The sequence below is a fragment of the Pongo pygmaeus genome, chromosome 5, assembly GCF_028885625.2.
Source record: "Pongo pygmaeus isolate AG05252 chromosome 5, NHGRI_mPonPyg2-v2.0_pri, whole genome shotgun sequence".
Classification (NCBI taxonomy): Eukaryota; Metazoa; Chordata; class Mammalia; order Primates; family Hominidae; genus Pongo; species Pongo pygmaeus.
The window spans coordinates 151,431,949-151,446,153 of NC_072378.2; the positions used below are offsets into that span (position 1 = coordinate 151,431,949).

The 14,205-nt window shown below is 43.4% G+C and overlaps 1 protein-coding gene across 4 annotated transcripts in view; it reads left to right on the forward strand.

Annotated features, from left to right (window-relative positions):
- Positions 1–14,205, forward strand: part of MTHFD1L (methylenetetrahydrofolate dehydrogenase (NADP+ dependent) 1 like) — a 242,891-nt gene that overhangs the window by 96,972 nt on the left and 131,714 nt on the right. For all 4 annotated transcript variants that reach the window (XM_054490722.2, XM_054490723.2, XM_063667111.1 and 1 more), the window contains exons 18-19: positions 1,891–2,031; positions 6,625–6,693. In XM_054490722.2, the coding sequence (XP_054346697.2) occupies positions 1,891–2,031; positions 6,625–6,693 (210 nt within the window). The remainder of the gene's footprint in view (positions 1–1,890; positions 2,032–6,624; positions 6,694–14,205) is intronic.

Consider the following 14,205-nt stretch of genomic DNA (forward strand, 5'->3'; position numbering starts at 1 on the left):
GTATACACATATATTTGTGTGTATACTTGTTGATAATATCCTTAGGATATTATTCCAGATGTGTGATTGCAGAGTCAAAGAGGATACAAATTTCCAATGTTGACATATGTTTTGACATTACCTTCCAGGAAATTCATACCGATTCACATCCTTGCCAATATCCCATATTGGCCTTTGTTTAAATGTGTGCTAAATCCCTCATTTGCCCTATTGTGATTATTACACATTGCATACCTGTATCAGAATACTTCATGCAATCCATAAGTATATACACCTACTATATACCTACAAAATGAAAAGGTAAATACTAAATCAATAAATGTGTGATAATCTGATAAACAATAAAAATTTCATTTGCATCTTTATATGATTTTGAAATATTTTATTTGCAAAACAAAAATGAGCAGCCTTCTGCTATGCACATCATTTAGTCATTAAAGTGAATAACAGTGATACTTCAGTTGACCCAGTTGGTTTCATTTTTTTTAAGCTCAAGATGCGGAATTTTGTAATTGTAACAATTACAAATGAAGAGCTTGAATATGGATTATATATTATTCTTATTTACACAGCTAATATTTCAAGAGTATGTCTAGTCTCATGTTTTGTACAGAAAATCTCAATATTTTTTAGTCATTTTCCATATGCACTGTTTATAATAGAATGGTAGTATAGAGAACCCTAAATTTCATACAATGAAAAACCACTAATGTTTGGAATGAGTTATATTGAGAATGTAATAATTGAATATAGTTGTATTTGACTTTCAGGTAATATTTTTTCACTAAATCAGTGACTAATGCAATCTCAACCAGGAAGTAGCCAGAAAGCTCCTTATTTCCTTCATTTCCTTACTTGTCAGTGACGGAAATGGATAATAAAATGTCTCATAAGGTGATCCCACCAGGGCACAGCCATTCTCTCTCTGCGTAAGCTTGAACTTGTCCGGCTCACACTCCCCAGGGAAGAAGAAGAGAATTAAGCTGGGGCGTAATGAAGTGGTTCTGTCCAGAGAAACGTTCCTAGTGGCTGAATTATGAGGAGGAGGAAGTACACATTCCCGTGTCCCTTTTATTCCATATTGGACTTTGTACAACATGGAGTCAGAGCCAAGAGATGGGAATAGGAAGTCCTAGAACTTTTTGCAAAAAGTCTCTGCTCTCTAGCTTTCACTGCTGAAAGCTTCAAGATCTGATGTGGCCATACCCTCCCGGGCAGCTGAAAATTGAGTCTGTGCCACCAGTTGACTGGGGTGCCCTCCCTGCTGTGTTGAGATCCAGCTCTGGGAAAGTAGCCTCAAATGCAGGAAGCCAGCATCTTTCATTGCCCCTTATCTCTGTGCCAGACAGACAATGCAGCCTTCTTGACAGACCTATTACTAACAAGGGAGGTGGCCCGTAGGCTAGTCATTGATTCATTTGACGCATATTGTATGCCTACTGGGTTTCATGCTCCATGCTGGGGATTCAGGAGTGAACCTGCCTAATATAGTCCCTGCCTTCATGGCATTTACGGTCCAGTGGTAGACTGATAATGACCACACTAGACTGATAATGACATTAATAATCAATTAAGTCTGAGACATGCTACAACAGCAAACCATGTGGTAGTGCTGTGAGCGGGGGTAACAGGGGTCCTAACCCAGCCCACCCTTTGCTAAGCAGAGCATGGCAAAGAGCACATTCCCCCTGGTGGGCCACCCTAGGGAGCACCAGACACAAACCCTGCATGGTCCAGACACGCAGAAAAGTGATTGGATTGCATGCATGGCTTTTTGAGGGTAGACTCTCTGGGCCTGTGGTTGCTTCATGGCTGAAGTCCAGCTCCTTGTGGGAATGGCCATCCCATTGGCACTGTCGCTGACCACTACCTGTGTTTGGGCTGGTTCAGGCGCAGTTTGACATCGCAGTGGCCAGCGAGATCATGGCGGTGCTGGCCCTGACGGACAGCCTCGCGGACATGAAGGCACGGCTGGGAAGGATGGTAGTGGCCAGTGACACAAGTGGGCAGCCTGTGACAGCAGATGATTTGGTGAGTGTTTCCAACCGGAAGCTTCAGGGAGTGGATGGTTCTCGTTCTTTGTTACCAGAAAAAGAAAGGTTTTCTTCCTTTTATCAGTGGGTGTAATGAGGATACAGAAAAAGTTTCCACACACACATTTCTTCCCCCACAAGCATGTTTGCCTGACTGCTTCCTAATGTTCTCATAGTCATATATGACGTGCTTATACCCGGCTGCAACAAAAACATGTGAAATTTATTTCAGGAGCTTTCCACCATCCTTGCCAATCCTGATCTCTGCTTCTGCCTGGGCTGGGGAGGAGTCACCCCCCTGCAGTCACTTGGTAACTTTTAAAAAATGTACCTTCTATGCCTGCCTGAAATTAAGGGCAAATCACCTTTCCAAGGAACAGAAGGAAGTGGCTCTGCTTCCATGAACAGGAAGATAAAGTTAAAATTGGCACATTTCTGGCACCAGCCTGGCTTATTATTTAATTTGGGGCCTCAGATTTGGGTTTCGTATTATAAAAGCAAATCTCTGCCTCAGTCAGTCTTGCTTTTCTAGTTCCGCTTTGAGTAGTTGTAGTGCTTTCTGTAAAGCTTCCATGGAACACCATTGCCTTTTTTAGTGCTTTTTCTAATTGGCATGCTAGTCTTCTTTTCTTCTTCATCTTTGTAGTATAATAGCGACCTTTCCTGTTAACTCTTTTTTTTTTTTTTTTTTTTTGACACAGAGTCTGGCTCTGTTGCCCAGGCTGGAGTGCAATGGCGTGATCTCAGCTCACTGCAGCCCCTGCCTCCTGGGTTCAAGCGATTCTCCTCCCTCCGCCTCCCGAGTAGCTGAGATTACAGGCGCGCGCCACCACCCCCAGTTAATTTTTGTATTTTTAGTAGAGATGGGGTTTCACCAGGTTGGCCAGGCTGGTCTCGAACTCCTGACCTCAGGTGATCCACCCACCTCGGCTTCCCAAAATGCTGGGATTACAGGCATGAGCTACCGCGCCTGGCCTTTTCCAGTTAACTTAAACTCCACATATTCCATAGGTGTTTCGTTTGCTTGCATTTTTGTATATAAGTGCATGGGTGTGGACACAGGCCTCTAAGACAGCCATTACTCCAAATTTAAGCTTACTTTCCCATATACTGAATCTCCTACAATAATGGAACTTAAAATGCACACTGGCTATTGGTAAGCAGTTGTGAACAGATAAAGGCAAAGTCATATTTTATTAATTTCAAGGGCTTAGGGTGTAATTTAAATTCTTTTTCAAAGTGTCCTGATTGTTTTTCAGCTGCTTTTGAAGAAATGAATCTAACTCGTCTCAGAAGTCTTGTCAAGTAAATTCAATAGATCAATGTGTGTCAGCAGCCTATGGAATACTTAGTATAAAAATTAAAGAGAAAACCCTCAGGTTGCTATAAAAGTGCTGCTTTATTAAAATTACCAAAATCTCACTATTTCTATTTAAACTAACATACTACAGTTTCTGTCTAAATACATTGCTCTGTATTTTATTTATTTGTACGGCAATAAATATGTGTCAGGAACAGTTTTGAAACTTAATCCTCAAATACTACTTCCTTAAATTTATTTATTTATTTTTTTAATTTTTTTATTTTGTTTTTGAGATGGAGTTTTGCTCTTGCTGCCCAGGCTGGAGTACAAAATGCCATGATCTTGGCTCACTGCAACCTCCGCCTCCCAGGTTCAAATGATTCTCCTGCCTCAGCCTCCCAAGTAGCTGGGATTATAGGTGCCCACCACCATACCCGGCTAATTTTTGTATTTTTAGTAGAGATGGAGTTTCACCATTTTGGCCAGGCTGGTCTCGAACTCCTCAGGTGATCTGCCCACCTCGGCCTCCCAAAGTGCTGGGATTACAGGCATGAGCCACCACGCCCAGCCATTAAATGTATTTTTATGTGAGTGTATGATAAAAATCTTGGATCGGAACAAACCCAAAGATTACTCTCTTTAGTTATCTTTTTAAATAAAGTCTTTATTTATCTTTTTAATAAACTCTTTTTAGTTATCTTTTGTGTTTCTTGTTGGCAAGAAGTACCTAATTTATTCCAATTGTGCTTCATCCGGTGGGAGCTATTGAGAGTTGGCCACCCATAGAAAATAGAGGGAGGATTTTAGGAACTGCTGAAGGTTTCTGCCATGTGCATGAGTCTGATATACCCTGGAAGAATCCGTCTGAGCCTTCCCCACAGGGACACAGAGTGTGGAATGCTAGCAGCGCACAGAGGGTGGCAGAGCTTGCCCTGCACATGACAGCACAGGCGCTGAGATGTGTCCCAGAAAAATAAGCAGGTAGAAACCTATGTGAGACATGCAACAGAATCATCCCTCTTCACTTCCTTCCTCCTTTAGTGTTTTGAATCAGTTTATTTGGTTGGGAAGTGTAAGCAAGGATAGTGTGCAGAGAAGTAGGAAAACTACTCTTCTTCCACCTGCTCTGCGTTAGCACAACAGGACATCTCTCACTGAGCTTTCCTGTCCTGCAGATTTCTTTTTTCTTTTCTTTTTTCTTTTTTTTTTGAGATGGAGTCTTGCTCTGTTGCCCAGGCTGGAGTGCAATGGCACAATCTAAGCTCACTGCAACCTCCAACTCCCAGGTTCAAGCAATTCTCCTGCCTTAGCCTCCCGAGTTGCTGGGATGACAGGTGCCTGCCACCACGCCTGGCTAATTTTTGTATTTTTAGTAGAGATGGGGTTTTGCTATGTTGGCCAGGCTGGTCTCGAACTCCTGACCCCAGATGATCCACCCACCTTGGCCTCCCAACGTGTTGGGATTACAGGTGTGTGCCACCACGCCCAGCCTGTCCTGCAGCTTTCACAGTGAACCATCTTCGTGTATGTATAATGAGTGGGTTGCATTCATATCATGTGTGTTTTATACAGTGAGGTAGATTTCAGTTACATAGGAATATGGTTAATAACAGTGTATTCCTGAAAATTGCTAAGAGAGTGGATATAAAGTGTTCTCACCACCAAAATGATAACCATGAGGTAATGCATATGTTAATTAGCTAGGTTTAATCATTCCACAGCATATATATATACTTCAGAACATCATGTTATATACAATAAATACATACAGTTTTATCTGTCAATTTGAAGTTAAGGAAGAAAATAGATTGGATTTTCTTACACCTTTTAAATGATTAAATATTGTAAAAATAGAAACCAATCACATGAGGGAAACATTTACTACTGTTGGTGATAAAAGTACAGGGAGAATGTAATGCACTTTGGAGTGATGAAGATTCTCTGGATTCTACCACTGCATCTGTTAGTGCCATGGCATACTGTGGTAAAATGACACTGTTTTCCGATGCTATGTACAGCAAGGGATAGTGCCCTGTTTTCCCCCCCTAGAGCTACCATCACAGGCATTTGCTCATGTTATAGCCTTCCAATAACTAATATGTTGAAAACACCAAGACACCACTTAAGGTCTTTACAAAGCGAGAAGGAATTGGGAAAAAAAGAAACAAAGGCCGGGCACGGTGGCTCACGCCTGTAATCCTAGCACTTTGAGAGGCTGAGGCAGGCAGATCATGAGGTCAGGAGTTCGCGACCAGCCTGGCCAATATGGTGAAACCCCATCTCTGCTAAAAATACAAAAAAAATTAGCCATGTGTGGTGGTGCGTGCCTGTAGTCCCAGCTACTGGGAAGGCTGAGGCAGAAGAATCGCTTGAACCCTGGAGGCAGAGGTTGCAGTGAGCCGAGATCATGCCACTGCACTCCAGCCTGGGCAACAGAGAGAGATTCCGTTCTCAAAAAAAACAAAAAAAAAAAAAAAAAAAGAAAAGAAAAGAATGTGAATAGTGACATCACATTAAAAAATAATAAACTTTAGCCTTGTGGCCTTTTTTTGGCACATTTTTTCCGCTAGTTCTCATGCATCATCCCTGTTCTCTCTCTTCTCTGTCTTTTCTTCATCCAGGAATAGAGAAAGAGGACTTAGAAGGAACCCAACCTAGTACTTCCTGAGACTGGAAGGAAGCTGTCTTATTTCATGTATAAGTGGCACCAGCTTGACTGTAGGAAGAGAGATAGCGTGAAGCCTTTCAGATCTAAACTAGAAAGCTTTCAAACGTGGTAGTTTGTTGAGTTATTCTCTCTCTGTGGAATGAATGATGTGAAGATGGTGAGAAATCAGAGTGGGTGATTTTAGACATTTCCCTTTACCCTACTTCATTCCTGCTCTGTACAGAGCCTTGTTTCCGTTCTTCACCTTATTTCTTTGAGCAAGAGTAAAGCCTCTGATTATGAAAATACACTGTGCGTAAATAGCCAGAAAACACATTTTCTTGCAATGAAAGATTTGTTTTATGGAAAATCTCATAAACACCATCAGGGAGGGTTTTGGAAGAAGGTCAAATGTCCTTCAAAATGCTATTTCCCCATCACCATTCACATCTTAGTGTGACTGACATCCGTTCTCAGCTCTGGTGGGGAGAGGTGGATAGAGACAGCAGCACTGTCCCCTGTGGCCCAGGGTTGCCTCTGGGGACGCCCACCCAAGAAGCAGGCTGGAAGAAGTGCAAAGGGGTTAACTATTGCCTACATGATCTTTTGTCAGGAATCTAACGTTTTTCTCTCTCCTGTAGGGGGTGACAGGTGCTTTGACAGTTTTGATGAAAGATGCAATAAAACCAAACCTGATGCAGACTCTGGAAGTAAGTGGTTTTCTTCTTATAGTAATTGTTTGCATTAACCGGATTGCCACACAATGTGAACATTTTTAGCCAATATGAGGCAGGCATAGAGCATGCCTGGGGCAGCAGTGTGCTTTGCAATCTCAGGCAGAAGGAGTGAGGATCTGGTTAGGAACCTGTATTAGTCCATTTTGACATTGCTACAAGGAACTACCTGAGACTGGGTAATTTATGAAGAAGCATCAGAATAACTTCTTGGCCAACCAAAAAAAAAAAATTTTAAGTGTATTCATAGCTTCTTTAATATAAGTCATGTCTTGGCTTAATTGACCCGAGTAGAAACTTAGAAAGTCAATGTCTGAGGCCAGGCGCGGCGGCTCATGCCTGTAATCCCAGCACTTTGGGAGGCCGAGGTGGGCGGATCATGAGGTCAGGAGTTCAAGACAAGCCTGACCAATATGGTGAAACCCCATCTCTACTTAAAATACAGAAAAATTAGCCAGGCATTGTGGCACGCACCTGTAGTCCCAGCTATTCGGGAGGCTGAGGCAGGAGAATCGCTTGAACCTGGGAGGCAGAGGTTGCAGTGAGCTGAGATCGCACCACTGCACTCCAGCCTGGGCAACAAAGCGAGACTTCATCTCAACAAAAAAAAAAAGAAAGAAAAGAAGAGAAAGTCAATGTCTGTCTAACATTTCAATAGGTTGTATGGCCATGTTTACAATATATTTTCTGTGTTCTCTTAATCTCTCATAATCATTGAGTTGCGAATTTTTTGGTTTGCTTTTTTGTTGTTGTTTGTTTGTTTCCAAGCAAAATACAATAAATGCCAAGACTTTCCAGGAAAGCATTTGCCAAAGGCAAGTCAATAAACACACAGCGTGTTAGTTGGTGGTAAGGTCTGGAGAAGAAAAATCAGAGGCCATGAGGGGCAGAGTGACGTGGGGTATGTGTGTCTGTGCCTGCCCACCTGTTAAAGCAGTACCAGCACAGAGCTGAGTAAACCAAGGGGGTGGGCCATGCATGTGTCTTGAAGAGCATTTGGACAGAGGGTTACCTTTAGTGCAGGGGCCTCGGGCAGCAAGGTGTTTTGCAGTTTCAGACAGAAAGAGCGAGGATCTGGTTAGGAACCTGTATTAGTTTGTTCTCGCATTGCTGTAAGGAACTACCTGAGACTGGGTAATTTAAGAAGAAAATTGGTTTAACTGGCTCACAGTTCTGCAGGCTGTACAGGAAGCGTGGCTGGGGAGGCCTCAGGAAACTTATCATGGTGGAAGGGGAAGGGGAAGCAGACAGATCTTCACATGGCAGAGCAGGAGAGAGACAGCGAAGGAGGAAGTGCTACACACTTTTAAACAACTAGATCTCATGAGGACTCACTCACAATCATGAGAACAGCAAGGGGGAAATTCACTCCCAGAATCCAGTCACCTCCCCCCAGGCCCCTCCTCCAACAGTGAAGGTTGTAATTCGATATGAGATGTGGGTGGGGGCACAGAGCCAAAGCATATCAGAACCAATATGACAGAAATGGGGGGATTGGCCAGGCACGGTGGCTCACGCCTGTAATCCCAGCACTTTGGGAGGCCAAGGCGGGCAGATCCCTTGAGGTCAGGAGCCTCGAGACCAGCCTGGCCAATATAGTGAATCCCGTCTGTACTAACAATACAAAATAAATTAGCTGGGCGTGGTGGCAGGTGCCTGAAATCCCAGCTCCTTGGGAGGCTGAGGCAGGAGAATCACTTGAACAGGAGGCGAAGATTACAGTGAACTGAGATTGCACCACTGCACTCCAGCCTGGGCGACAGAGTGAGACTCTTATCTTTTAAAAAAAAGAGAATAGAAAAAAATGGGGGAACCATTTCTGAAGATGCCCAGTGAGGGTGCAGTGAGGGTCCCCTGAGCTGAGGAAGGGAAGACTGAACACCTTTGAACAGGTGTCTGCAGCCCCGGGGGAGGGGTGCAGGATGCGTAGGTGCCGAGGCCACACCCTCCTGCGGCAGGTTGTCCTTCCCGTCTTTCCTCTCCCCTGATCATTCTGCCAGCATGCACATGTCCTCAGAGGTAGGCCATCTTAAAAAGCAAACAAAAACATTTCAAAAACCTCCCGCCCCCTGCATCCTCCTCTAGCTTCTGCCCGGCTCTTGTCTGTCATTGGGGTCTCCATGTTAACTGACCTCGGGTTCTACTTCTCCTGACTGCACTTGTCCAGGTCACTTTTCCCTTGGAGACACCAAGTCTTTGTTGCTGTGCCCTCCTCAGAGAAGCTCAGCAGAGTTTGACACAGCTGCCCTTGTCTTCCTTCAGGAGCACCTGGTTCCTCTGGCGTCTAGGGTCAACCCCTCCCCAGGCCTGCTCGCTGCTCCTCCTCTGCTTTGCTGGCTTCTCTGATGACCCCTCACCTTTTTTGCCCCGTTCTCCTCCAGAATTAGCCAGGTGATGTCTCCCAAACTCTTGTTTGGAATATCATGCACCTGGAATTTGAGACTTGCAGGTATAGTTACCAGGAGCCACGTCAGTGGGTAAAAGCCATTTCAAACTGATACATAAACCAGGACCCACCTCCTACTTCCTTCCAGCTCGCTGCTTCCCTGAAACCTACCCAGTCATCCAAGGCAGAAACCCGAGGATGATCCTAGAGGCCTGTTTTCCCTTCCCATCTTCCTGTGTTCATCCCTGCAGAGTTGACCCTGGTTACATGACTCTGCCCTGTCCACGGCGCTCAATGCCTCCCTCCTTCCTGCTTTAGCTGCCAGCACGCCCCACCTGCACGAGTGCAGCAGCCTCCCAACTAGTCTCTCTGCTGCTACTCTTTTCTTCCAAAATACTCTCTCCTCAGCAGCCATAGAGACTGAAACCTAATGAAGCCCTGTTGCCTTCCTACTTAGAGTTCTTCCATGATTTACCCATGTTTCCACCCTGGTCTGAAAAGCCCCAGGGATCTGGCTCTTGCCCCTTCCCGCTCCTTGTCCCTTATCCTCATCTCTCATCCTCCGGGGGACCTTTGCACAGCTAACACCACTACCTGGGCCACTTTCTGATATTCTCATGTCCAGATCCTTCACCTCCCTCAGGTCTCTTGTCATGTAAGCATCAGCTGCTCAGAGGAGCCACGGGAATATGCAGCCCCCGTGCCTCTGCTGTCATTGCAGTACATAGCACAGAATGCTGAGAGCTTCCTATTTCCTTATCTGTTTTCTGTATTTCTCCTCCCACCGAGGTGACAGCAGGACCTTTTCCATCCTGTTCACCACTGTATCTCCAGCTTCTAGAAAGTGCCTGACACCTATTAGAGGCTCAGTAAAGACTTGTTGAATAATTAAGTGAATGTTTATTATTTTTACTACATTCTCCTAAAAATACACATTTATTAATAAATAACTGAATAAGAGAAAAAATATGAAGTGATGTGACATTCCTTCATAACACTTCTCCCTCAAAGATGAATACTTATTATTAGGGATAATCATTTTCTTTGTTGTTGTTGTTTGTTTTGTTTTATTTTGTTTTTTTTGAGATGGAGTCTCTCTCTGTCACCCGGGCTGGAGTACAATGGCGGGATCTCGGCTCACTGCAACCTCTGCCTCCCAGGTTCAAGCGATTCTCTTGCCTCAGCCTCCCAAGTAGCTGGGATTATAGGCGCCCGCCACCACACCCGGCTAATTTTTGCATTTTTTTTTTTAAGTAGAGACAGGGTTTCACCACGTTGGCCAGGCTGGTCTCAAACTCCTGACCTCAGGTGATCTGCCCGCCTGAGCCCCCAAAGTGCTGGAACTACAGGCGTGAGCCACCATGCCCAGCCAGGATAATCATTTTCTTGTTTTAAATAATTCTTTTTTTTTTTTTGAGATGGAGTTTTGCTCTTGTTGCCCAGGCTGGAGTGCAATGGTGTGATCTTGGCTCACTGCAACCTCTGCCTTCCAGTTTCAAGCGATTCTCCTGCCTCAGCCTCCTGAACATCTGGGATTACAGGCGCCCGCCACCATGCCTGGCTAATTTTTATATTTTTAGTAGAGACAGGGTTTTACCATGTTGGCCAGGCTAGTCTCGAACTCCTGACCTCATGATCCGCCCACCTCGGCCTCCCAAAGTGCTAGGATTACAGGCGTGGGACACCAGGCCCAGCAAATTTTTGTATTTTTAGTAGAGGCAGGGTTTCACCATGTTGGCCAAGCCAGTCTCAAACTCCTGACCTCAGGTGATCCGTCTGCCTCTGCCTCTCAGAGTCCTGGGATTATAGGCGTGAGCCACCGCGCCCAGCCTGAGCACTTTTTTTTTTCTTTTATTATTATTATACTCAAGTTTTAGGGTACATGTGCACAATGTGCAGGTTTGTTACATATGTATACATGTGCCATGCTGGTGTGCTGCACCCATTAACTCGTCATTTAGCGTTAGGTATATCTCCTAAAGTTATCCCTCCCCCCTCCCCCCACCTCACAACAGTCCCCAGAGTGTGATGTTCCCCTTCCTGTGTCCATGTGTTCTCATTGTTCAGTTCCTACCTATGAGTGAGAATATGCAGTGTTTGGTTTTTTGTTCTTGTGATAGTTTACTGAGAATGATGATTTCCAATTTCATCCATGTCCCTACAAAGGACATGAACTCATCATTTTTTATGGCTGCATAGTATTCCATGGTGTATGTTGCCACATTTTCTTAATCCAGTCTATCATTGTTGGACATTTGGGTTGGTTCCAAGTCTTTGCTATTGTGAATAGTGCCGCAATAAACATACGTGTGCATGTGTCTTTATAGCAGCTTGATTTATAGTCCTTTGGGTATATACCCAGTAATGGGATGGCTGGGTCAAATGGTATTTCTAGTTGTAGATCCCTGAGGAATCGCCACACTGACTTCCACAATGGTTGAACTAGTTTACAGTCCCACCAACAGTGTAAAAGTGTTCCTATTTCTCCACATCCTCTCCAGCACCTGTTGTTTCCTGACTTTTTAATGATCACCATTCTAACTGGTGTGAGATGGTATCTCATTGTGGTTTTGATTTGCATTTCTCTGATAGCCAGTGATGGTGAGCATTTTTTCATGTGTTTTTTGGCTGCATAAATATCTTCTTTTGAGAAGCGTCTGTTCATGTCCTTCACCCACTTGTTGATGGGGTTATTTGTTTTTTTCTTGTAAATTTGTTTGAGTTCATTGTAGATTCTGGATATTAGCCCTTTGTCAGATGAGTAGGTTGCGAAAATTTTCTCCTATTTTGTAGATTGCCTGTTCACTCTGATGGTAGTTTCTTTTGCTGTGCAAAAGCTCTTTAGTTTAATTAGATCCCATTTGTCAATTTTGGCTTTTGTTGCCATTGCTTTTGGTGTTTTAGACATGAAGTCCTTGCCCATGTCTGTGTCCTGAATGGTAATGCCTAGGTTTTCTTCTAGGGTTTTTATGGTTTTAGGTCTAACGTTTAAGTCTTTAATCCATCTTGAATTAATTTTTGTATAAGGTTTAAGGAAGGGATCCAGTTTCAGCTTTCTACATATGGCTAGCCAGTTTTCCCAGCACCATTTATTGAATAGGGAACCCTTTCCCTATTTGCTTGTTTTTCTCAGGTTTGTCAAAGATCAGATAGTTGTAGATATGCGGCGTTATTTCTGAGGGCTCTGTTCTGTTCCATTGATCTATATCTCTGTTTTGGTACCAGTACCATGCTGTTTTGGTTACTGTAGCCTTGTAGTATAGTTTGAAGTCAGGTAGTGTGATGCCTCCAGCTTTGTTCTTTTGGCTTAGGATTGACTTGGCAATGCGGGCTCTTTTTTGGTTCCATATGAACTTTAAAGTAGTTTTTTCCAGTTCTGTGAAGAAAGTCATTGGTAGCTTGATGGGGATGGCATTGAATCTGTAAATTACCTTGGGCAGTATAGCCATTTTCACGATATTGATTCTTCCTACCCATGAGCATGGAATGTTCTTCCATTTGTTTGTATCCTCTTTTATTTCATTGAGCAGTGGTTTGTAGTTCTCCTTGAAGAGGTCCTTCACGTCCCTTGTAAGTTTGCAGATGACATGATTGTATATCTAGAAAACCCCATTGTCTCAGCCCAAAATCTCCTTAAGCTGATAAGCAACTTCAGCAAAGTCTCAGGATACAAAATCAATGTACAAAAATCACAAGCATTCTTATACACCAATAACAGACAAACAGAGAGCCAGATCATGAGTGAACTCCCATTCACAATTGCTTCAAAGAGAATAAAATACCTAGCACTTTTTAAAATATAATCTAAACCTGTTATTTCTGTGCTGCCTAATAAATCAGAGATTCAGAACCCTTAAAAAGAAAATAAAAGTAAGGGCAAGAAGACCTGCTGAGGCTGAGGCAGGAGAATAGCTTGAACCGGCGAGGTGGAGGTTGCAGTGAGCAGAGATCATGCCACTGCACTCCAGCCTGGGCAACAGATTGGGACGTAAAACAGACTGAGACCCTGCCTCAAAAAAAAAAAAAAAGTGCTCAAACTGTTCATATACAGGACTGGGCTTGCTAGGGATAGAAGGGGGAATTCTTCAGACTACTCTACAAGGACACAAGAACTCCTCAACCTAAACAAAGTATGAAGGTACATAGACAAGTTTCTTGTAAGTCAGAAAACAGAGAAATCCACAGTAACTATAATACATCCCTTAAAGAATAAGCATGTATTTGTAGGAAGCAAACAAAGCTTTCCATAGAGAAACCACTTCCACCAGATGATTATATGGACTTGGGTTTTGTTTCTGCATCTGTCACTTGGCAAATGAAGATACCGTCTTCAGGATGTTCCGTGTCATCGATTTCATTTAAGGCATAGGCTGTTTTAAGATTACTTTAAAAGATATGGACCTTTTTACAAAATTAAACACTGCATTCACTTAAAATATTTGCACACATGAACTCTTGTACCCTGATCCTATGTTGTCACTCTGGGTTTTATGTATCTAATCATTGACTAGGAATCTATCTCAGCAGATAATTCAAAAATCGTTGACTAGTTTGTAGATTATGCTTTCCTGCTCACATTTGAACACACCTGGTTGTTAGTCTGGTAGGAGGTCATCAAGGGCCACATCCTTGCAGGTTGCCAGGAGACCAGTAGTTCTTAATCCTGACTGCACTTGAGAAGCTCCTGGGAAGATTTAAGAATATTGATTGATTGATGCCGGGCTCCCCATCAGACCCAGTGAACATAATGTCTGAGGATAAGGCTTGGGTATCCCAAGTGCTTCTCATGTATCGCCAGCCTGAGGAAGACTTAAGACAAGAAAACAGTGAGAGCTCTTAACATTTTCCCACAGGTTAGCCGTGTGTGATGTTGATGGAAACTTCACATGTGAGAGCACACTGTCCAATACGGCGGCCACTGGACATGTGGCCATTTCAATCTAAATTACCTGAACTTCAATAAAATTTGGAATTCAGTTCTTCAGTCATTTTAGCCACATTTCCATTTATGCGTTTATTTATTTATATTTTACTGTTCATGTTTAAGTGCTTAGAACTCTGGTAAGCTAACAATTACTTGAAATTACTTGAAATATTAATCT